This window comes from Colius striatus, chromosome 1 (genome assembly GCF_028858725.1).
Source record: "Colius striatus isolate bColStr4 chromosome 1, bColStr4.1.hap1, whole genome shotgun sequence".
Classification (NCBI taxonomy): domain Eukaryota; kingdom Metazoa; phylum Chordata; class Aves; order Coliiformes; family Coliidae; genus Colius; species Colius striatus.
Genome location: NC_084759.1, coordinates 98,381,536 through 98,407,018, shown reverse-complemented (window position 1 = coordinate 98,407,018; position 25,483 = coordinate 98,381,536). Strand labels below are relative to the sequence as shown.

Genomic DNA, 25,483 nt, shown 5'->3' with positions numbered 1-25,483 from the left:
ATCCTAGGTGAGCTACCCAAGACCACACCGCAAAAGAGTAAATATGACCTGCAGCCAGTCTACGCACTCACCTCCTCTCGCCCATAATTCTAAGCTGCAGAAAGGTTCCTAAAGGAAGCTGCATTCCAGCCTGTAAGGCACCAATCTGTCTGCTAACGAGTCTAAGCACTTGGCTACCTGCAGTCGTCAGGTTACAATATGCATCTGACACAGAACAAACAACATCCTCTACAAATTTAATACAGGCTAGCTTCATTTTCCACAAATTGTTATGTTGTAAAATACAGATTAGCTCTTCATACAACTCCTCTGAAGTCTCCTCATGACACTTTTATCTAAGAAAAAGATTTTTCTTTTGCTTGGCACACACAATGAAAACAAGACAGTTTTGTACCAATGCATGGAGAAAAAAGTTTGCTGATTATAAAGAACTTAGACAATGATCACTTTTTCATGCTTAATGAATGTGCAGGTTGCTCTGCAGAAGAAAATTCACTTGAAACCTCTAACTTTACCAGGTTAGCTGTATTGATGTAATTCCCTGGGAGGCCAAATTCAGGATCTAATGGCTAAATCTTACACTGCAGACCCATAAGTCATTCAGTAACATAATGTTCTTTCCATCTAGGAAGTGTTCAAGAGTTATGTAAAACATTTGATTGTTTTCGCCCAGTGTTTGTACAGACTCTCTTCTTCTGAAGGTCACAGAACAGTTATTTTGGTACTGAATACAAACATCACAGATATGGAGCCACAAAAAATTCCATTCAATCCACGTTCTGAACTTGTTTACACCCACCAACAGCTATCACATCCAATACAGACAACTTTGAATTGCTAGTGCTGTCTTCAACGCCATTCAACAAGATCCTCACAAGATCCTTCACCAAACATTTCAACAGTTCAACAAACAAAACAGAAAATCACAACCACCCTCATCCTTAAGCTCCGTCTTGACATGATGAAGTATCTCCTACTGTGCATCACTTGTGCTTCATCACCCTTCTGCCCGATCTGTGAACGGCTACTGCTTCTGCCAATCAAATCACTTCCATGTTATTTGTTATGTATGCATCTATCTATAGGTATGTATGAGGGGTGTGTGCTTTTATGTACACACAAAGTCTAAACTTTTAACTTTCAAATTAGTTGAGTGCCTTGCAGGAGGAACACACACACACTGCTCCGCAGCTGGACTGTATGCCTTCTTTTTCCCGAGGATGACCACAGTGACTTTGACACAGCTGACAGAGTTTGTGGTATTGCACCTACCCTGGGTGGGACAGTCTGCAGGGCTGTGATATAGTTCTCCAGAGCAATGCGGCGACGGTCATTCAGCATAGCTTCCACTCGTGCCATATGAGTCTCCACCAGTTGCTGTCTTTCATTTGCTGCTTCTTGTTCCAGTGATTCCACTTTCTCCTGGAAGTGCTGAAAAAACCATCCATCACAACAGGTACAGTGAAGGTATCAGCAGAGACCAGCACATGTGAACACCTCTACCTGCAAATCATCACAGTTCCTGGCTCCCAGGAACTCTGTACTGAATGCATCTTTTACTGTTTTCACTGGGAACTGCTGGTGCTCTGTACTCCTGAACACCTGGCCATACTTTATTGATCTAATAAAATATTCCTGACATGGTCAGCACAACCACCAGTGAATCCTTTATTTGTCCCTGAGACAGTGGTTCAGTGCTAGAGAATTGTGCCATAAGGAAGGCAGAGTTTGGTAAGCAGACATCCTCAGCCATCATGAGTCATCAACAGACTTCACAAGCAAATCTGCATGGGCAAAAAAAGAGTATTCCAACCTGGACACAGTCACTGTAATTTCATATAAACTGGCCACTGGAAAGAAAAATTGAGACCAAACTTATTCCTATAAAGAAAAAAGACTGACTAGGTAAACTGCACAGAGAGCAAAGCTGTGGGATCTCAAGTAATTTGCTCTGAATGTTACCTTTTTACAGTTTTTCCATTGAAACTGTTCTAGTAGTACCGAGTAATAGCTAACACAGGCACACTGGGATTCAAGAAGTCTCTGGCTTGTCAGAAATTTTAAATTATAGTATAATTTTCGATAAAATTTTTTTTGGCTGAGGGTTTCTTTCAGGTAAACTTGATGGTGATTCTTTCCATAAATTATACTTTCCATTTCTGCTTTGAGCTCAGGTCTTGCAGCTTCTATTAGTATATCATGGCTGAAATTTTGAAAGAGGTCTGTGGGAATCAAGTTTTCAGTTCTCACCAAAGGCAAATCTAAATTCAAGTAAAATTCTACAAGCAATATACCACACTGCTGTTCCAGGGACTGGCTGTGTAGTACAGAGACACCCAGCAGCCACTAACAGCTGGAAATAAAAATAGCAATAGCAAGAGCAGAGAGTAACATTAAATCCCCACAGAAGTATGTTTTAAAATTTATCACACCCAGCAATCCTTGTATTTTAGCAGTGGCTCCAGCTAGTAAGGTTGCGGTTGCATCTTCCTTTACCTGGATAACAGCTTTCTTGTCAGCCTTTGGCAAGTTCTTCGCTTGGCGTTCTGCCTCTTCCCACTCTCTCATGACCTGACAAACAAAACAAGGACTGTGACTTTTGTATTTTCCTCTCGTCTCAGGGCTTAGCAACTGCCAAGCACTGCAGCTCTAACAGTCATCTTTTTATATTCCTGTCCTCCTTTTATCTCTATAAAAAACGTGGTTACAACACTTAACAATCATGTTATTAAATTAAACAAAGACAGTACTTCTGTGTCTGAACATTGTGTCAAGCTCTCAACTCCACTGTGAAGCAACACGGGTGCTAACCAGCCCTCAAGCGAGGAAAGTGGTCTCTATGAGTGAACACACCAGCTCCTTTTCATCTCAGACAGAAAGGAAACTGCTTCCATCTATTATACATTCTTTATCAAAATGAGTGAATCTCTACTCATTCTAATTGACCCTTTTTTGGCACCATATAAATTTCTACATTTATTTGGACTGCATCGCTGGTCTTGAGTTGGACAGATCAAGAATTACATACAATTCGTGCTAGTCTGTTCAGAAATAGGTGTCCAATGCTTTAAGAACCGAATATATTTATATCTCAAGTACAACGCTGATAGAAAAATGATGTATGAGAACTTTCAGTACTATTCCTTTCAGCCAAGCGAGAGGTTGCCTCCTTCTACAGGTCAGTATTTCAATATTCAGGGAATGAGTTAGTCTTAACTTGCTGTGCTGACGTCTGAATCTCCTTGTGGTTCTTACTTAGGGACTGTTCCCATTTCACACCTGGATAGCAGTCTCCTCAGATAACAAATTTTATGCAGGAAGAACTGTTCTCACTGAATGCAGTGCACATAAATAGGTAACTTGTTTATTTGCAGGATTAGCACAATAACAGAAGAAATCTAGAAGCAATTATTTAAAATGTGCATTTAATTTCCTTCCTTTTTCACCAAAACTCCACACTTTCATAATATTTAATAGAAATATTCAAATATATCCTTTCTGAAGGGGATTTTAGAAAAGCTCAGAGTCTGCATGCACGACTGAAACTTTACCAAGACCAATACCAAAGGCAGCACCAATTAAGACGTGCTGTGAATCATGTCTATGAGTTGAGCTGCTACTACTCAGCTCCTGTCTTAGATGTCAAAGTCTTCCCACATGCTGGACATTGTTAATCAGGCTCCTTAGTGGACAGACTGGAGAGCACTGGTGGTGCCTCTGTTTATCTGGTGGAGTTTGTGCCTTTAAAAAAATCCCAAACAAACCTAGGCTCAAAGGAGACTTTTACAAGTCCCAGTCCTTGAAATGTAATCCCTTCTCAGTCCTATATAGGCTTGTAGGCCCTAAAGATAAATATGCATGCAGTTTCCTGCACTCAAGGACGACCCAAGCTATTGGATTTTGTTGTCAAGTTTTCATCTTCCTTTTGACTCAGTGCCTGGGAATAATATATTTGAAGACATCAAGAAATCAGTCAGAGCAAAATCAGCTAACTCACTTAGTGGAATTATTTATCTGTTAAGAGATTCTGGCCTCAGTAACAGCCCAAGAAAGAAGAGATCTCCATTTTTTGGGAGGCTAATGTGACGCTGAAAACTTGTTTTGTCTGCTCCCAGCCTTAGGCAAAGGCACGGATAGACAGCATTAGTAAGCACAAAGACCTGAAGTCAAGTACTTAGAGTTTCTTTTACCTCAAATTGTAAACTGAAACTTAAGTTCCAAGAATTGTACTACAACTGACACAAACTGGCAGCCTAAAAGTACCTATTCAATTCACATTATCTTCTCATCAGTTGAATACGCATTGATGTGCAAATTGTAGCCAGGCTTTAAGAAAGTAGGAAAAAATTACACAGAGACATGTAAAATTCATTTGCAAGAAGTTGTAGTAAGCAGCTAAGGACAGAGAAAGCACAGCACACTGAAGTTACAATACTTTCACAGTAATTTGGCAAAAAAGATTTTACAGCTTCTCTGACAAAGATGGACTAAAGGACATGAATTGACATCACAATTTAAAGCACTGTGATGTGTTCTAGAAAATACTTACTGATGCTCCAAGTGTTGTTGTGTATTAAGTGCACATTCAATATTCATCTCTTAGTTGCTTAAACGTTTAGGCCATATTACTGTAGTGGCCAAGAAAATTTAATTCATGTACATACTTCTAGAGACTTGAAATGTCACTGGTGCCAGGGTGTGAAGGTTAAATACAACTCAGAAATGATGGCATTAATTCAAGTAATAAACTACAATGATGTGTTCAAGCTTGAACATTGGCCTGGGTTAGCAACTTTATGATTTTCTTCTCCCTCCTTTCCTTTTATGTCTTCAAATCACATCTGACTCATACTCTTTTTCACTCTGAATTAGCAGTTGATGGGTTTTCCGAATCACTGTTCTCAAGCCGTCTTTAACTCTCAAACTAACTTTCCTATAATCCATGTGATGAAAACAAGTATAATGTCATAAAGAGACCTTTGGCTAGATCAAGTCTCTCTGCCAGTTTTAAGGCATGGGAGGTAGGATGATAAACTGACAACCTACACAGCTAGTTGGGAGGGATGTTAATTACGGGCTTCAGAGTTCAGCCCTGGTGCAATGAAACTGAACGGCTTGTGAAAAAGCCAGAATGACATGGCTGTTTGCAGAAACAATATTCAATGTAAAGACTGCAGAAGTGTGCTTTCAGTACTGATTTTTGCAAATGAGAAGACCTCAATGGTTGAAAGCAACTTTGTGTGTATCCTTACTGAAGATACAGTTGCCCTACAGCCATCTATGGGGCAGCCATGCTACCACTCAAGAGAAAACTTTTGCTCTCACTCAAGGTCATTGCTTCAGAGAGTTATGAGTGACCAAGAAGTATGTTGTAGCACTCTGCAGGAAAACAAAGAGCAAGATAGGGGGGAAAAAATTTCCCTGAATAGACACGTGTGGAAAAAGGCTGAACTTGGCCTCTATGCACAAATAAACCTATTTTCCTTCATTGAAAGTACAGACCTATCAAAGCTACATAAATGTACATCTCTTCAAGGCTTTGTGCAGGGAAAATGACAAGTTCCGGTTGAGGTTTAAGAAGCAAGTAATTTCAAAGTCCAGCTTCTTCAGAACTCAGGACTTAGTATCTGGCAGACTTCTTTTGAAATCAGGCTGTAGGGAACAGGAGGAGAGAAAAAGGAAATACGTAAAATGTCATTCCTTATTAAGAGAGATGCTAAGTGCAAAAATCTCATTATATTTAAAACAGTAGGACTTCCTCCCATTTTTTACACTGGGATGAAGAAGTGTATCTGCAAGAGAAGAATTTATAGGAGTTATTTGGGTTACAGTTGTCAGACCAGCAGAGGTGTGTGCCTGAGGGTTTACTTATTTAGAAGTTCAAAGTCATGCCAGTAAGATGTCTACCTTTGTCAAGGGCTTTTGTTCCACACTGAAGTCAGAAGAGTCCCGACTGTAACTAAGAGGGAAACACTTACTAACCTGACAGTTTTAGGGAAGGGAAGAATTCTCCCACATACAATAATAGAAATGGTGTGATCTAGGGAATAGAGGGACCAGTATTTATCAGGGACATGGACAGGGGGATTGAGTGCACCCTCAGCAAACTGAGTGATGTGGTTGATACTCTAGAAGAGAGGGATGAATCCAGATGGACCTTGACAAGTGGGACAGATGCAAACCTGACAAAGTTCAATAAGGCCAAGTTTACGGTCCTGGACCTGGCTTGGGGCAACGCCAAGCACAAATATAGGCTGGGTGATGAGTGGATGGCAGGTAGCCCTCAGTGTAGGGCGGAAATTCTTCATTGTGAGAGCGGTGAGGCACTGGAATAGGTTTCCTAGAAGTTTTTGATGTGCCATCCCTGGAAGTGTTTAAGGCCAAGTTGGATGGGCCTTTGAGCAACCTGGTCTAGTGGAAGGTGTCTCTGCCCATGGCAGGTGGCTGGAATGAGATAACCTGTAAGGTCCCTTTGAATCCAAAATGTTCTCAGATTCTGTGGTGCCACTGGCACTAAAAATGAGTTGAAGGCCTCTCCAGAATGTTGGAACTAATGGCATGCAATGATCCAAAAAAGCTCTTGAAACTAATGCCAGACCTGTTCAGGCTGGTTGAGGACTGTAGTAACCAGATGCTTGCTTTGAAAATTAATTTCCAAGAAACAAGACTATTCTAGGAGACATTAAGGCATCATTAATTTCCTATCATGAGTACTGTATGCATTATGATTCCTAAAATATCATACAGAGCCAGAGGAAGAGTAAATTTAAGACATGAGGATGTCACAATATGTTTGAGGAGAGAAATACAGAAATGTACTGCTCATCTGAGTAAGGTTCAGTATTTGGTTCCACCAGGCTATTTAAGAACAACCTTTTAAGTGAGGGAGTTTTACAGGAGTCAACAAAATGGAAAGACAAAGAGGAAAAGCAGAATTGTACCAAAACCAGGAAACAAGAACCACGGCATCCAGCAATCAGTTGGCATAATCTCTGTCTGTTATACATCAGACAAAATAGTGAACATTTAAAGGTTACGCATGCAGCACTGAACGGCTGTCCTGTTTGCAGGGGAATGCAGCTTTGCTGTTATTTGGAGTTGCAGTAATAATTCTTCGGAAAAGCTTAAAATTATATGCTAATGTAATTCTCTTTACAGTACTGTTTAGGAAAGTTTATAAGCCCTGTTGCTCCAAGTGCATTGCAAATACAAAGGCATAAAAACTTTCATGGTCTGTACTCTAAAAGGACAGACACTTAACAGTAGAAGGGATTAAGACAGTCTGAACTAGAGGTGCATCAGGTCACCATACAAAAAAATGACACCTCTAGTAAGAGACTCTTTTAGGAGCTGTGAACTATGAACTGACACAGTTACCAACAGAAGCTGGGTCTCTGCCTGTGTGAGGATCTTTGTGCAAGAGAAAAAGAAATACAAGCTGTCAGAATTTCACAGTAAACAAAGGGAAACTTCAGAAAGAAGATAGAGAGAATACTTGCTTTTGCCCTGATGATATGTTTTGATCAGAACATTTAATTTTAATTTAGCTTTTTCAATGATGAACTTCCCTATTCCTTAGATTATTTCATTTTATATGTGAACTAAAATATATCTGAGGTTTTTTTAATTGGCTGTCGCAAAGTGTGTATCAAATTAAATACTGTTTTAGAACTAGCTGCTTTATTAAGTAAATGTCTGTAACAAACCAGTTTATTCGTGATGTTTATTTAGATTAAAGAACAACTTGATTATTTTCTTAAAACCACCCATGATTTCCTCTTTGGCACAGCCAGAGGACTGAGCTAGTGACTCTCAATTGTTAACTTTTTGTTTGTTTGCTTTTAGAGAAAAATATTGATAGCAAAAGCTTACAGTGCTAACTTATTCAGCATTGCTTTTAACATAACAAGTAATCACTTCAAATTAACTTTTAGTTACATATACATATTAAAAACATACCTTTTCTAAAAAAATTAAAAGTAATTTTTAAACAAATTGCAAGAAACGGAGATCTGTGCTATAGGACACAGAAATATCACAGTTCATGTGAGGAATCACAGAATGGTAAACTAGGCAGCTTTTCTACTTCTTCTCATATTTTTTAAGAACATTTGAAATGCTACCTGGCAGAGGCTAGTTCAATATCATCCAACACACTACTCACAGAAGGGAAAACTAATTTAAAATAAACTTACAGAAGGGAAAATTAATTTCTAAAGACTCAAATCTCTTCTTCAAATCTCTGCAAGGGTTCTGTTTATTTCAAGACTGATGTCTATTTTAATCTGTGATTTCATAAGCAGCTTAAACAAATTAAAGATCAAAGACCTTTCCTTCTTGATGTACATATTGTGCAGCTATTTCCTAGGTCTGGTTTAGGCTGCTGAACTGGCCAGAGTTGGTTAGTTTACTTTTTTAGGGAAGAGTGACACTGCAGTGAGCTGAGGGAGCTGACTTGCCTCACCCTGCAGCTGTATGCTCATTAGCACTGACAGAAAGGATGGCTGGGAACGTGCTAATGAGATCAGGGCACACGGTAGCACCAGCATGATCCTCAGTCAAACCCTTGAACCACAGAGTTCATTTATGAGGTTGTCCCAAAAGCGCATGGTAAGATGGGCAGTGCATTTACCCAGAAGTATTCCAGTGCTATGGTTCAGTGCTTTTCCCAGTTAATTTTGCTGGCCTCAAGCACTCACACTGTAAGGTCTCTCCATATGATGTTTTCTGGGAGTCTGTGCACTTGCTTATCTCTTTTCTGCAAACCACCTGCTTTGCAGAAAACACACAGCTCACCCAAATACTGCCTTTAATTACTCTGCTTCACCTTTACATACTAGGACTTTGGAGACAAACTGTGGTGAGAGTCTGAGGACTGTTCCATGGAAACCTGCTTTTCACACTGACTATCCTTTGCTTTCAGGACATCCGCCCCTACGGTGTTTTTCAGAAAGAAAGCTACTCCAAGGGGAAGTAATACCGGGGTGATGACTGCACTATCCACAAACCCCCTGCACACCCAGCTGGGTCGGGCTCTCTCTCTTCCACTCCACACCATCTCCTGATTCCAAATCCATTCTTCCCAAGCTGAGTACTGCAGGCACGCAGAAGTTTGTTACACAGAGGACTGGGATGAGCTGCTCCTTTGTTGGGAGCACAGCATGGAGGTGCCTTTTGGGCCACTGCTCACCATACTAACCTCCCTCCCTCCTCATCCAACGGCTTCAGGCCGGCTCTGAGTCAGGCACTGCACACACCCACTCAGCAGCACTTGTACCTCGGCCACTAGTTGTCTTCATGAAGTTGCTAATCTTCCAGAGAAAAGGCAATTGTAACACTTCAAAATGCATTACATAGGCACCATTTTCTCTATTTAAGGACGAGACAGCTAGTTTCTGCTACAACATTTCCTGAGCAGAGGCAGACAAGGAGCATATATCTTCCTATCTGTTAAGTGTAATATTCTCAGTGTGTGGTTTACACCGATCAGATGATTGCATCAGGTAAGATACCCTGCCCTATTTATTAGAAAGTGCCAGGCATAGCGACAGTGTTGGTAGACACTGAATTCTAAGAGCTTAATTTCAGACTTACTCAAACACTTTAGCACAGAGCTAAAGGTTAGTGTGTCGGTCATACACAAAATCACTGAAAATGCAACAGAGGAACAAAGTTACAATGAAAAATTATGGCTAAATAGCAACACATATATATGCAGTGCATCTGAATTATACTACATTTACTTTTGTGGTTGTTCCAGTCTAAAAAATATGCATCAGGCTTTCTTTTAAATCTCTTACATTTTTGTTTTATTGTTATTAGAGTAGAACTGTGACAATTTATAGGCATTGCCATTATAAACTCTCTTTCTGAGTGGATAGCTCATCTCTTAGTGTTCAACAGGATTAAAGACAGTGTAGTTTCCGATCACACAAATCTTTTTGGTTAAAAGAAAGAAAAGAGTTAATTCAGTTAGATTTTGGTTCATTTCAAAAGCACTAACTTTTTCCTCTTTTCTTCAGGTTTAGATGCATTTCATGTTACCCTGGGGCTCAAAACCATTAGATGAACACATGCAATCTTATGTTATCCCAGGGCATGGCTATGTATGCATACACACAGAGAGCGAAGCTGATCACAAGTGATCTCCCTCAGGTGCTGTAAAGGAAGGACAACTAATATCGTGGTTGAATTCTTTACTTAGAAACAGGAATGATCTCATAAAGGAAACATTTTTCCACCAAAATGACAACAATTTTTAATAGATCTTTTTTTCCCCCTTTTTACCAGCACAAGTAACTGTAACAATTTAAAATTTTAGCTGGGACTCAACCATGAATTTATGTCCCAGGCAGCTGAACTCTTCAGACAGAAACAGAAAAGCAGTAAATGGTGTATTTGCAGTATTACAAATAGGCAGGGCAGCTGGCTGAAGCCTTGTGAAATAAGAAGACGAAGAATCCCTAGCATCTTATGACTTGACAGACAAAACTCCCTTATGTAGGTAGAATGAAATCTCCCCTTACCTGAGACATTCTTTCACGATGCTTAGCTTCAAGTCTCTCCTTGGCTTTCTGGAAATGGGCATGTTCATTCTCATCTCCAGGTGTCTCCAAATATTTGTCAACAGCATCCGGAGTACTAGCAGCTGTGGTAGGGACTGAAGTAAAATTTTCAGGAGAGGGAAGGAGAAAAAAGGCAGAGTTTCTGCTTTAGTACAGGTAGAATTTAGTCATATCAAGCAAGAAACATCTGTTCTAATTTCTATAGGAGTAATTCCATTCATTTAACCTCATAGGAAGATTTTAAAATGTGGTTTAGTTGGGCACCACACACATAGCAAATATATAAAAACAGACAAGAATTTCCCCACTCCATTTTATACACCAGGAGAAGCTCTTCAGCATAAACAAAGCCATGTTATTCAAACAGGTTAGAAACTGCTGCCAAAGGAAGAATTCAAAGGAAAAAAGCCTGGCAGTGACTGAAGTACATAAGCCAGCAGAAAGTCCTTTCCAAAATTAAATTATATTAGTTTATTTTTAAAAGGTAAACTGTAACACACATGATTGCCAATACAAACGTGTTTTAAAGCACCTACGGACCACACAGTAACCTAATGAAATATCCTAAATCCTTCTCTCACAGTCTCACAGATAATTACTGTATTTGTAACAACTTTGATTAAGAAAATGCTTCATGAATGCTGGAAATAATCAGCAAGCTTGTACTGATTGTTAGCCATTCCTGTTGGATAACTAGTTGATATCTATTTCACTCGTCTTGGAAACATTTGCATTTGCGGTAACTCAAGCAAAATGAGCAACAGTTCCTTCACCATGCAGTGATATCCAACCACTTCTACAATAATGACAGTATCACTTTTATGCTAGGGACATAACAGCAATTAAAAAAACCTCTCCAATGACGACCAAGTACTTTGTTTCAACTACATTGTCCCTTAACATTTTATGAAATAATTTATTGCCTTGGTCACATTTAGTTCAGTAATTGCAAAGTTAGTTTAAAAATTCTGACAAAGACTGTACACATAGCTGTGCAGACTATTTTTAAAAACAAAAGCATTTGACTACACGTACTTCACTTACAGAGGTAATATATTTTAATAGACAGATTGATATAGTTAGGGGAAAACCCAGGATCCTCTCACATCTCAAATATTTCTCAATACATTAAACAAAAGTAAACTTTAATCTGAGATCAGACTGAGTAATAATAACCAATATTTATGTATGACTACTTTCCCCAAAATAGTTTGAAATATAAACATACTTAAATTACTAAAAAAACCCAGTTAGAAGTACAATGTGCTAATCTCAATGAAATCATAGAATCATAGAACGGTAGGGGTTGGAAGAGACCTTTAGAGATCATCTAGTCCAACCCCTCTACAGAAGCAGGGTCACCTAGATCAGGTCGCATAGGAACATGTCCAGGTGGGTCTTGAAGACCTCCAAAGAAGGAGGCTCCACACCTTTCCTGGGCAGCCTGTGCCAGTGCTTCCTCACAGTGAAATAGTTTTTTTCTTATGTTTAAGTGGAACTTTTTGTGTTCCAGCTTCATCCCATTACCTCTTGTCCTGTTGCTACCTACTGTAGAAAAAAGGCATGTCCCAGCCTCCTGACATCCATCATTTGGATATTTGTAAATGTTAATAAGATCTCCCCTCAATCTCCCCTTCTCTAGACTAAACAGCCCCAGTTCCCACAGCCTTTCCTGGTATGAAAGATGTTCCACTCCCTCTCAATGAACTAGAAATTTTAAGAGAAACTGAAACCAAAATACAAACTTTTCCTCTAATTTTACCTTAGACGATTAACCTCAAAAGCAAAACAAACAAACTTCTCCAAAATAAACAGAAAGCCTTTGGATTTGGCTGCAATTGAGGTATTTCTACATCTTCTCTTCAATAAATAGGAATGAGTTTGGCTGCTGTTGGTATAAACTGCACAATGGATTTTACATGTTACTCACTGGATCAAAGGATCAAACTTGCTTGCCTCAAAACAAAACAAAACAAACTAACAGCTTGCCAAAAAAAATCCATCTGAGAAGTCACAGGCAGTGCAAATTACCACTCCTCCCAGCATTTTTAGATATGTTTATAAATATTTAGTTACATTTAGTTACATTTAGTTAAATATTTAGTTACAAGTTTGTATTTTGTAAATCAAATTGTAAATTTGATTGTAAATCACAATCAAACGGGAGCAAATAACCTTCCTGACAAGTCACAAAAATTACAAAATCAGAATGCAATTCTTAATATTTTCGGTGATTACTCTCAAAAACTTCAGACAACTGTGTCTCTGGTACTGTAACAAAAGTGTAACAATTTTCTTTATTTTTGAGCTCTTAATTTTCAATCCCATTTTCAATCATAACGTGGTTTGTACTGGGGTGCAGTGCTGCCTGCTGGAAAGACTACAGCCAATGTAAGCAAATCCCAAAAACATACCATTCAAAGCTTGGACTGAGTGAAAACATTTCTGTAATAATCAGGAGTATTTCTAAATCTCTTTGCCTTTTAATCTCCCAAGCATCAAATTAATTTCAACTTTATATTTCCTGAAGCTGCAGTTAAGTTTAATACATTTTAATTCCATTTAGAGAATGAAATGAAAAATGTATTTCAAAGCAGTAAGAAAGTGAAGAAGTGTCAGGCCAAGCAAAAGCCACTTCTTCCAAGCGTTTGTTTTTTTCCCCAACAAGGGAAAACCAAAGACCCTCAGATGCAAGAGCAGCAAATATTCTTTCACAGTGTTTAACGAACCTTGCTGGGTTTTCCTTCCATGACTCCCCACACACCCCACTTGTGCGAGACTTAACATTCACAATCTAGTGTGACACTAAGTTCCATGGCTTAACCAAGCTCTGTGTGAAGAGGACTCCCCTCTGCCAACATCCTCTACTGCTGCCTCTCTCTGTAGGACGTAGAGGAGAGCTCTAAGTGCATTTGCCATCCTTCTCCATCTTTATAACAGATTTTTTTCCTTAAAACTGAACTTAAGTCTGTACAAATGTCAGTGAAAAGATGTGCTGATCTAAATAACTGTCCAATAAATTATGCAAATTTAACCTTTAATCTACTGAACAGGAAAAAAGGTCACCGGCATTTGCACTGAGATCAGTAAAGCCACCTGTACACTCAATGTCTGGTTTTCAAAAGCTCTTGTCTCACGTGCATGGCTTTTGCAGCCTAGATTTTTGGATGATAGGTTTACTTCCCAGCAGGATGTTTGCTGATGTATTTCTGAACAGATGAGAGTAGCAAGTGCTGAGAAATGCAAAACCTGATTTCAGTGCTAAATGCTAAGGATGTCAGAGAACCTAGTCTCCTCCAAAAACTCTGCAAAACCAAATCAAACAACAACTGGCATTAAATGACACAGACAGAGATGCTGTGCTCAAAAAAGATGCACATAGTACGTTGACCTCTGACACCAACCTGCTTTCTCAACCTAACACTAAAGAGGGCAATGCTAATGGAGAGCAATACTGTGTAGGAGGAGAAAGCTACTGCCTTTCTCCTTGTGCAAAAGGCTGATGTAACACCACATGTGGCTCACCAATTCATGTTTTCAAAAAGAAAGTGGGCGCAGAACTGGGCACGTGGACTCAGAGGAGCTTGAGGGACCTGTAAGTAGCTCAGTCACACTCATTCACCAGCGAGCAGACCACTGATTTGACTTTTAAAATTGCTGAGAAAAGACTTTTGACAACAGCTTTATTGGAAAGAAGCAACTGAGGTCTGACGGTCAGAGACCAAAACCAGACAGAAATATGACTGGAAATTCAGACCAGAAATATGCCACCACTTTCAGTAATAAGTGTAATTAAGTATTTGAACAGCTTCAAGATATGTCGATTTGCCCCAAAGCATCCTTGAAAACATTTTGCTTCAGCATTTCTTTCTGAAACCTGGCCAGGGAACAGGTGTGAAAGCAAGGGGGTAAAGCTGGTGTTTTCTCCCTCACTGCTTGCTGCTGGCAGCAGTCCATGCTCAGCATGTCAGAGAAGGCCAAGCTTCTGCAAAGCCAGTTCTAAGGACTCAGTCTGCCTACCACTCTTGGAATGTTTACTTCGCTACTAGTGGTTGCAGATACCAACCAATCTACCAACACCAACCACATCCCACTCTGCAAAGAGACACTGTTTAAACTCTTAAAAAACAGGGGTAAATTTCATTAGAATGGTCAGTGCATATGTTTAAGAAAATACAAGATGAGATGAAATGGTCATATACGTTTTTGTTTTCTGTTATAACTGAGATTCAGGAGCTCTCTGTGCGAGTGGTTAGCTATTCACATCATTTGAAATTAGAAGTACCAGACATTAAATAATCATTCTGCACAAAAACAAATAACCCTACAAGATTTCACTCTCTGTATTTGTATAAAGTCTGCAAATGATTATGTGATTCCTCCATTCAATATTTAAAAAAATTAGTATCAATAGGGTGTTAAAAAAAACCCATTCTGATTCCAACATACGAGTAACCAACAGTTAATTCTCTCAAGAAAAAGAGGTAAGAATTACAAAAACACTGAGCCAATACTGAGCATAAAGCAGAAACACTTCTTTAAGTCTGTTGGCGCAAAGCCTATCCTTTGCACTCCCATACATTTGAAAACTTTGGTTTTTAGACATGTATTGCAGCATGTTTTCCCATAGTAAATTGGGAAAATTTGGTCAGGAAAGTTATATGTAAAAATTTCTTAAAATTCTGCAGCCTGATATTTTATGACTCCATCTGCTCTCAGAAGGAAGTTTCATTTTCCATGCATTGCTTGTTTTACAAGGTAACTCATACACTATTGCTTGAAGACTGATCAAAAAGTGTTTAGTAACAGGTGTGGAAGAAATGTGATATCAGATATTTTCTTCACATCTGCACTTACTCTACCTGGCAATTCATAAAGGGATTTAAAACATTTTTATTAGACTTTAAAATCCTAACCTTCCTGGAGATAGGGGGATTGATAATACAGCAAAGTTTTGCTCTACACATTTTGTTATTTAAAACCAATTCTTACATCTCAAAAGACCAGAGGAAAAAAAAAGGAGAAAATTGCAACAGTGATTCAATGCTCCCAGATCCTGTTTTATTGTTTCACATAAAATTTAACAATCCATATCACCATCTCTGCCAAAATAAAAAACAGTCGCTCACTGATGTCATATGAAGTGACAGGATTAGTAGATGCCCCTTTTCTGAATGACATTGGCTGTTTCGTACAAGATGGGAAATCATCTCATTTAAAATGAGAGCGTTACCGAGTACAATGTAGTATTCAGTGGATGTGTTCATTGCCACTGAAATCCATAGGCAACTGCCTCATTAATGAAGGATTAAGATCAAAGCTTTCAGCTGTTGACTAAGATCATAAATAATTATAGCACTTCTGACAACCACACGTGCGTGTGGAACATCTTTAGCAAGAAAGGTTTTTATCATTGCTACTGCTACCTTGTTAAATGAACTGTTTTTACAAGATGGTATCTCCATTCTTTTGTGAATAAACTACTCTGCTTACAGCAGGGTGGCAAAAGCAACAAAGAGAATCTAAACAACAGCCAAGGAAAATAATAATTACCTTTTTATTGCAAAACAGACAAATTACTGGCTGAATGATACAAGGCAAATGAAGGTCGGGAAAGGTTTATCTAAGACTGCAGCGAATTACCGTTATTTCAAATGCAGTAAAAAGGATGTACCAGGATGAGTTTTTACATAAGAAGTTCAGTCTAATATAATCTAATTATGTGGAGGAAAGTGTGTGCCAAATTGGTATGCTTTGTAGCAGAGATCGATCAAGGGGCACAGAACAGTAAGTAAATTTGAGTACTGTATAGAAATGATAATCTACAACATAAGAGAGACAGCTGTTCTCATTGTTAGCACTGCAACAAGGAGGACCAGCGGGCAAAGTGTCATTCCTCTTCCCTTTTAATTACTTTCTCTTCATATACACTTTCACCAAGATCACTTTAATAACAGAATAAAGGAGAGGGCAGAGTTCCTCCCCCAGTCAACAGCACAAGAGAGGCCTTGAGAGAATGAAAACCAGCTATGTCTCCAGTTTTAGTATTTACCTGTAAGTGATAGGTTGCTGTTGGATTATTTTTACAGTTTTGGGGGACACTACTGTGGTCCAAGAGTTGACACCATCCCTGTCTCGCAGGAGATCTTACAGATAGATCTTTCGCCTTGCGGCTCAACCGTACATCTCACTGCATAGAAGGTAACTGTAGAGCAGTGAACTGTGCTGATCACAATCAGAGCTGGGTACTCCTGTCCTTTAGGCAACTCGACTCCAGTTGTACACTCTTTAATTGTCAGCAAAGATGCAAACTCTCATTAAGTCATTCACTGATATTAAGGCTTATCCATTTAAATTACATATTTATCACTTAGCCTGATCACATAACCATTCAGATGGGATTTATCTTGAACATTTGCTCCACATGTGGTTCAAGGCTGAAATGTAAGTGTGAATTTATATAGATGAAGAAACTGTGAAAACAGAAATTGATCACTTGCATCCACTAAAAGAGGCAGTCGAGATTAACAATTTATATAGAAGATACTAGAACTCATCTTGTAACATCTCCTGCATAATATTTCAAGCACTCATAATGAACAAAGAACTGAAAAAATATGTTTTTCTTAATATTTCATCTACGCTATTCAAAACTGATTCAGATGAGTTTTCATGAAAAAAAAAATCCAGCATATACAGATAATCTATTGTGGAGATAGTGGGAGAGGGACACGTTTAAGTAAAGTCTAGGAGGTCATTCCCTTTTCTGCTGATTTGGGAAGTAGTAAGACAAATATAAAAAGCCATTGTGATGAAGCAACAGGTTGTCCTAGTGTGACCAGCTTAGTGAATCCGCAATACCTTGGAGGTTTTTTTTTTATTCATTCAAATAAAAGACTTCACCCTAATTATTTTAAATGCTTCCTTGCAATATCACTACTTATAAAGGTAGATCTTTAAGATTTGAAATGTTATCATTAGACTTCTGTATTTTAGATTCCATGTCCTGCAGTGTTTTGACAAATTATGTGGTCTGCTTTCTGTCTTTGAGACTCCTGCCTGAACCTCAAGCTCAACCAGTCTCTGTAGTTGTAAAGATAAAATGAGTAATCATCCAGTAAATAAGACCAAGGATTAAAATGTGCTACCTAATGAAAAATTTGGTATACTTTACCATTCTGCTTACAGGAATCCACTACAGTTCTTCAATGCCTTAGACTGGCTCTGGAAGTTGGCATACAAGTTTAGGTGCCAAAATATTTTACTTGCTGCTAACTAGGAAGATGTCAAGGTCCCCAAAAAGTAAGAAAATGGATAAAGGAAAGTACTGATGATATCATCTTATAAGCTGCTCTTGTTAAAAGGTACAGATTGTTATTTGCAGTGCCTCTGAAGAGAAATTAAAACTGGACACTGCAGAACACTACAGGATATGAAATTTCTCCTCACTTGAGAGCAGGAACTAGAAACACATTAAGATGGATATCATAATTTATCAGGGACAGATGGATAGTAATCTGTAGGCAAGATCAAGTTAGTCTACACGAAAAGCAGAAAGAGCAGATCCCCCATACTTTAGTCTATATTTAAGAGAGTGGAAAATTCAATGTGCATTATGAAATTATAGGGTTTACTGTGTTTCTCTTTGAATCTTCTGTTTGAAACTGAGATAATGTATCTGTCACTTAAAAATCACCAAGAGATTTAGCAAGTTTATAAGTTTACAACACTCAGTCTAGATAAGAAATATTATTCTACCTAAATTCACTCCAAAATCTGTGATTGTGCTCTAAAGATCAAAAATACAACAATGCATGTTAACATTTAAACTTACTACTAGGTTTCAGAGTTGATGCCAGGAAGGAGGCAACCGACATCACCCAATCATGTTGGTTCCCTCTATTGTTAGGTGTAGGAATTCAATATCACGAGAAAACCTTGTATTTTGTAACAGGATATTTTAATAATATGTCAGTTTTCACAAATTGACTGTGCCACCAGGTACAGTTCACTCCTGCTTTGGATGCAGAACAAACAAAAACACGGTCGCATGAATTCCAGCCCACTCTGAAAGCACCATGCTGTGCTACAGGAGCTGCTGGAAAAGCTGTCTCGTATGCAACAGCTGACAAATGAAAACCATTTAAGAGAACAAATTTTCCCAGCTTTGAAGCTCCTTGTGTCTTCCAGAACTTAAGACTTGAACATTAACGTACTATCAAATTAGTACTTATTTTAAAAATGTAATGTATTTCCTACAACCTTAAGGGTGTTTAACTAGCAACAATTAAGAGATAAATGAAAAAAAACATACGATACTTTTTATAGTATTTACAATAAGACAGAAATCACTCCTTTAATAAGAGTAATTTATCATCTTCTGCCTATTTTTGTCAATACACGCCCATTCTGAGGTCATTAAATCTGAATTAAACGCCTGATAGATCCTAATGACTTCAAAGGAGTCATAATGTCAAACAGTTAAAGTTTGAGTCCTTCTATTGAATAGAATGCAGACAGTATTGAACATCCTTATTATAAATCAATACAGAGCAAGCATGTGGTCTGGCAGGCTGAAAGAATTGGTTACAAGATACTTAAAGCCTTCCAGTTCTAGGACAATTACATATCAATTCCCATGTAGGTGATGAATGAAAAAAATTGACAGTAGTAGTTTCTACCCAACAGACAAATCATTTTTGTCAGACTTTAGAACATTGGCCAAATGTATTCATAATGGAGAGGTTTTTTTGTGACAGGACAGACCTACTGTTTCAGATCAAGGCAAAGGGAGTTCAATAAGGATGTAGAATAAAACATGATTTTAAATTTTTCTTTAACAGACAACATGTTCAGGATATTAGTGTTCAGTGCTCCTATTTCAGTATGCATAGTGTGAGGATTCATAACAATAGAACATCCTCAGGTTTTGGTTCAGTCCTATTTTCAAAGCATTCTGAGAAAAACAAAACTCACAACCCCACCATTTCATCCTTTGTGTACTATTCAAGAGAATCTCAACTGCTATTTGCTATTTCATATTACTCATTAAAATCTAACCAGTTTGTCCTGCAAAGCAAACTACAGGTAAACAAAGGAAAGATGTTCTTTTGGCATCCATCCTGCCTGCTGTCTAAGAGAAGCTTATAGGTTTTTTTTTTCATAGGACATAAGGAAGCAACAATAATGAGAGCTCTGGAAAGAAAAGGAATAAAGAACGGAGTAAATAAATAAGCGTGAAGGGGGGTGAGGCACAAAGATCAAAGAGATTAAGTTAAAGGTGACAGGGCAATTAAAAACCAAAACAGGACAGAACAGAGTGGCCTAGATGGAAACTCTTCTTTACCGTTTTTCTTCTTTTCTTCTGTGGGATTGAGGTGCAGTCAGGTAGAAAAACTCTTTTGGCAACATTAGATTAATACTAAAGACAAGATCTCCTTTAAGTGCTGAAAGATATATTCAGCACTTTTAATTATTTTCATTACCATTTCTATTCAGCAAGATGAAGAGTAAGGAGAAAACAGCATGAGGACACTGAAACAGTAGATGAAACCAGAGGGAAAAAAGTTATTTTAGAAATAGTAGGTGAATAGATCAGGATACAGAACACGTAAAAATAACATGAAAATACAGGAAAATCTAACTACAGTAGCTTGGAAAGTGTACCCTATATTTGAGAAACTACTGAAGGAAGAACACTAGGAAAAAGCCCTCTTGGAGATGTATTTTAAAAGACAAGACCAGCTCTATTTTCCCTCACTGTCAGTTGTGCAAATTAAGCCCAGTACTGAGTTTCACTCCATTTCCCTTAAAGAGAAAATGACTCAGATCAAAATTTGGGAATCCTGATGTAAACCAAGTTAGCTAGGGAAAGAACATCGGCATTGTTTTACTGAACTCATCCCAATAATAATAATAATAACAAAAAAAATCACAGAAACAACTCCATGAGATAGAGAGGAATCTCTTGGCATTATCTAAATATTCTAATGAATATGATATATAACAAATTTAGAAGTTTCTTATTTCATTTCATATTGCAAGAGAATTTCCAGTCTTAAAAGAGAAGACCATGTATCCTCTCAAACAGTAGGAGCAGAACAACTTCTGCTGCCAAGAGACACTTTCAAGAAGGAAGACAATCTAATTTCCAAGTTTCATTCTATTTGTAATATTCTTTTTAAGATCAAGAATGAAGTCACACCTTGTAGCTGAAGATTTCCTGAAAAAAAAACGACTAGGTTGACTGGAAGTGTAATATAGTAAACTCTGCTGGCATGATATTACAAGCAGTTGGTGCTCTGATTTCAGCTACAACCTGTGTATGAAAGGCAACACCACTGCATTATCGAAGTCACAAATCAGAATCTCATTCCTGAGCAAAGAATAATTCTTATGAAGTTTGTTTTCTGATATTACTGCTCTTTTATTCAGCAACACCTTTCCTGTTGTGTAATTATTTTACAGCACTACAAAAGTAAAAAATGAAACTCCCAGATTTGAAGTGCTGAGTAACTAGAGCTCTGTATTCAAGATGCACGATCTCTGGAGATGTTTGAGTCTACATATGATTTCAACAAAGAAATGCATCCATACGGCTCAGCTTGAAGGGCAGGAGTCAGAAACAGGCTCTAAACAGATGTTTACCAAAACTGCAATCTTGCAAGAGTCAAGACCTACTAAAAGTCTTTACATATGCATTGTCCAGCCTTCATAAAAATATCACACTTTTTTTTCTTATTACACAGCTTTTAGTAACACCAGGTACATGAAAAGGCTGACTTTTTCCAACAGCATATGCAGCTTTTAGGAACTCTTATACTGACCATAGAAGTAAAATGTTCAGCAGAGGGACAAGAGTTATTCTTAATTTAATGCCACCTTGTTGGATGTGAAACAGAAGGATAAAGTTCTGCTTCCCAACCTCCCACTATCTCCCCAAGTTTTTTTTCTCTCTTCAAATTTCTGGCGAAAGGACCAGATACTGTGTGAAGAGACACCTACCAGAGGTAGGTGACTTTCATTTGCCTCATATAAACCAAGCCAAACACCTGCAGTACTCAAAGCTCTGTGCAGCACTCTGTTCAGTGCTGTTCTTCCCTTCCCTTCCAGACACAAAGTAGCAAAAGGTTCAGTCTCTCAGCTGTTATCCATTATTAGTTCTGATGGCCATCATCTTTTCTGGGATCCAATCACCCATGATGCATGATACTCACCCATATGTGACTGAAAAAGGAAATAAGTCTTTTACAAATTCACTGTTGGACGTAACAGTAAAGAATAAGCATAGCCTCATCTTGGCCACCTGAAGCTAAATGCACAAGAGTTCAACTGGCTTTCCAGGCTTCTTGTTCAGCATCTCTCTCACCATGGTGCTTTTTCTATGCCTCTAACCTGCATGAGTCAGTTATCTTCAGTTTACTTTTCTTTCTTCCTCCCTTGTCTACAGTATCAACCAACTATCAATATCACATACCTTACATTTTTAATTCCATAAATATTTCTTCTTTATCTTTTTTCTCTACTACCATCCTCATTTAACTTGCTGCAAAGTCCCAGTTTTCCTTGCCTGTCATAGGGTGTGCAATCAGATACGGATCACGTTTTTAATCTCTGGAAATGTCTTACATCTAACACAGGAACTTAATGGTTCAAAATTCCATGTAGCAAATAGATGCACTCCAATCTACTGCATAGTTCTCTCTCTTTGCTACATCTTCTCTCTTGTTGCAGAAACTGATCACAGTCCACAGGATATCCTCACTTGCCTTATAGTAAACTCCAGGTCCCTGTATGGAGCTTTGCCATTAACAGCTCTAAAAGACACCAAGATGAAATGCATACGCAGCACTAGAGCAGCAATTCTGCTCTTGCTCCTGCTCCAGTAAAATACATGTCAGCTCCTCTGCTCCATTACACACATAGCACACCTTGCTAGGGCTCTGCATATGTTTGTGTGTGTTTCTAAGCCTTCTACATACTGCAAACATTCCTAGGTGCAGTTTGGAAAGTATTCTAATAAAAGGAGCCCTAACATGCTGCTTCAGTTTGGCTCCTCCACACCTTGCTCACAGGTATATCTACTTTTTAATGTGTAATGCTGTACATGGCCGCCAATACTCTCTCAGGAGTACATGCTGGCAAGGTAGGTGGGAAGGGCCATACCAGAGGCTCCCAAACCAAAATCCAGCTGATAGATCCAGTCTGATTCATCAGCTTCAATACTCCGTGGTGGAGAAGGTCTTCCTTCTCAAACTAGAAATCACAGTGCAAACACTCTTTCTTGAGGGAAAATGATCATTAAAATATATGAGGCGTTAAACAAAGTAAGTGGAAGGTGATTCACATCCACACACATTGCAGCCCTCCGGGAAACCTAAACAAAAAAATCAAATGTCCTTTTTCCTCTTTTCATTGCAAGCACACAAGTATTCAAACAAACTAAAACCAAACAAACAACAAACTCTCCCCCCGAAAATGTATGTTCTGTTACTTTAATGTGCTATATTGCTTTGATTAAAAATATTAAGAAATAATACACGGGAACAGACTGTAAAAAAATGAGCTATTTTAAAACTTACCTGAGGCTTTCCTGAAGTTTGTAGCCTTTCCTAAATGTGCATTGTACATACACACACAGAGACACGGCAAACGTTGACATGTTTTGACAGAAAATTAAGAGAAGGTAAGTGCAAAGGCTTTGTCTAAGGAAGTGTTAGGCTTTTAGCTGTTACCTACTTGCAGATTTCTGCCTACAGCACCAAGAAGCTGCCCACTACCATGCCAGGTTAGCAAGAGGCTAATGAGGATTTAAAGGTGAGCGGAGGCGTTGGACAGACCGCGGCTGAGGGTTAGTGTGAGCCCAGGCCCGCTCCCACACAGCAGGAGCAAGGGAGGCATGGAGGGGCACTTACTGACGCTGCCACAGACCGCCATGCAGTACTCCTCCGAATCAAAGTTGTTCCGGTTCCCACCGCAGCCGCCGTAAAAGAAGGGCGCACACTTTCCTTCGGCCATGTCAAAGTACCAGCGGGAGATCATCGCGCGGCACGGACCAGTCTCAGCTTGCTCAGAGCACACTTCTAGTCACAGGAGACCCGGAGGAACCACATTTAGCATGTAAACAGTACTGGTTTGGTTTCTTAATTAAGTGTCTCTCAGTGTCCACGCATGCAAGTGAGGAAGCAGATGCACCAAGGAGATGCTCTGGCGAATAGGAAGCCCTTCCCTAGAAAGCCACTCTGGGGACATAGGTGAACTATGAGACAACTCTAGCTCATGTAACTAAGTCTTCTTAGGCTGTCTATACTTTTATTTTTTTACCTACGTTATCTCTATACACTGAGGGGTGTTGCCCTGAAACAAGCTCCATCAGGATGGCAATGGTAAAAGTGTGAAGTTTCATCTGCTTCCACGACAGTGGGGTACAACCATTCCTCCCCAGTTCCTAGCTCTTGCCCACAGCATCACTGGTTGCCTGCCCTGGGCAGATTCCTACCCAAGTAGCCCATTTGGTATCTGTTTGGAAAAGGGAATATCTGAAACCAGAAGAAGCCACTTTTTATACCCCATCCCCATCCAGACTGAGAAGGTTTCCTAGCTTATACAAAAGAAAAAACAAAATATTTATGAGTTATAGAGGAAAATAAATTCTCTTCAGATACACATTTATATATAGTCACTGCCAAAGAAACTCCCTCTTGTAAGCCACCTAGCACAGGGTTTTTAATTCACCATTCAAGGGCTCATGTATAAAATTACTGCCACAGCTTTAACTTATCCATGGGAAGAAATCTCATTTCCAGTGAATATATACAGGAAAACATTTAAAATGGTTTGTGTTTGGGTTCATTGTGAGCTGCCACAGCTTCTGCCTACATCCTGCAACACATGAAAATCTGAGGGAAGAACCAAACCACATAAATTAAAGGAAGACAAAGCAAATTCTGCCCACAATTTGAAATTCAGCCAATTACACCTGTAAATGTATAGCCCTTTACCAATAATGTTCCAAACAGACAAAAAAAGTTTTATCTTTCATCCAGCTGAATAAGTCATTTCTAATCTACATAATAACATTAAGCACCAATACACCTCTCATTTGCTTTCATCCCACACACTGCATAGGCAAACTGGTGTGTTCAATTGAAGGCTTTTAAAACCTCTGCATATATTTGAATTCTGTGGAAAGCAGATCCCTAAGGGTTGAAAGGTATGAAGAAATATCAGCACATTAGCAGCTAAAATCCCCCACATGCTCACCACCTCTCAGATGTTGGTACAAAGAATCCCAGTTTTCAGGATCTGTCCCCATTCACCACTTCACTCTCCCCAGTAGCACCACTAGTTATTAATAAATTTTACGCCCAATTGGCATTGTCAGTCAGTATGTATCTGTCTATATATTTCCTTAAATCTATACTATAGGTATAATTTTACATGTGTTTAACATAGTCACATATCATATAATAGAATCATAGAATGGTAGGGTATATCATATCTATAAAAAATGTAAAGAATCAACTTTAGGGAGCATACATTTTGTTCTAGAGAAATAGATCCAAGAGTATGCAGTCATCAAATGATGTGCTACAAATGTCACAATTCTCTACTAAACAATTAAGGGGAAAGAAAAAGCAGGAGTGAAGGAATAGTAGATTTTTTACTTAAAAAAATTCAAAATAAGTATGTTTACTTGTACAACACATTAATTCCAATTAATTGTATACTGCCCTATGATCAATCGTGGACCACATTTAGCAGACAAGCGTTTCTTCAGATTTGTTTTAAAATCAAATCAAGACCTGCCATCCAATTATACAGTCGAATCTTCACACAAAGCTAACTTTGCACAGCCTTGGAGGAGCTGCCACATGTCAATTAAGAATGAATAGTGACTCTTGACATTAAAGAGACAG

At 38.6% G+C, this 25,483-nt stretch overlaps 1 protein-coding gene across 5 annotated transcripts in view; it reads right to left on the bottom strand.

The window, feature by feature from the left end:
- Nucleotides 1–25,483, bottom strand: part of APP (amyloid beta precursor protein) — a 220,629-nt gene that overhangs the window by 61,342 nt on the left and 133,804 nt on the right. For 2 of the 5 annotated variants that reach the window (XM_062002381.1, XM_062002400.1), the window contains exons 7-10: nt 23,480–23,647; nt 10,527–10,660; nt 2,497–2,571; nt 1,273–1,431 (exon numbers count right to left, since the gene is read on the bottom strand). In XM_062002381.1, the coding sequence (XP_061858365.1) occupies nt 1,273–1,431; nt 2,497–2,571; nt 10,527–10,660; nt 23,480–23,647 (536 nt within the window). The remainder of the gene's footprint in view (nt 1–1,272; nt 1,432–2,496; nt 2,572–10,526; nt 10,661–23,479; nt 23,648–25,483) is intronic. The other 3 variants (XM_062002409.1, XM_062002418.1, XM_062002391.1) reach the window with 2 other exon arrangements.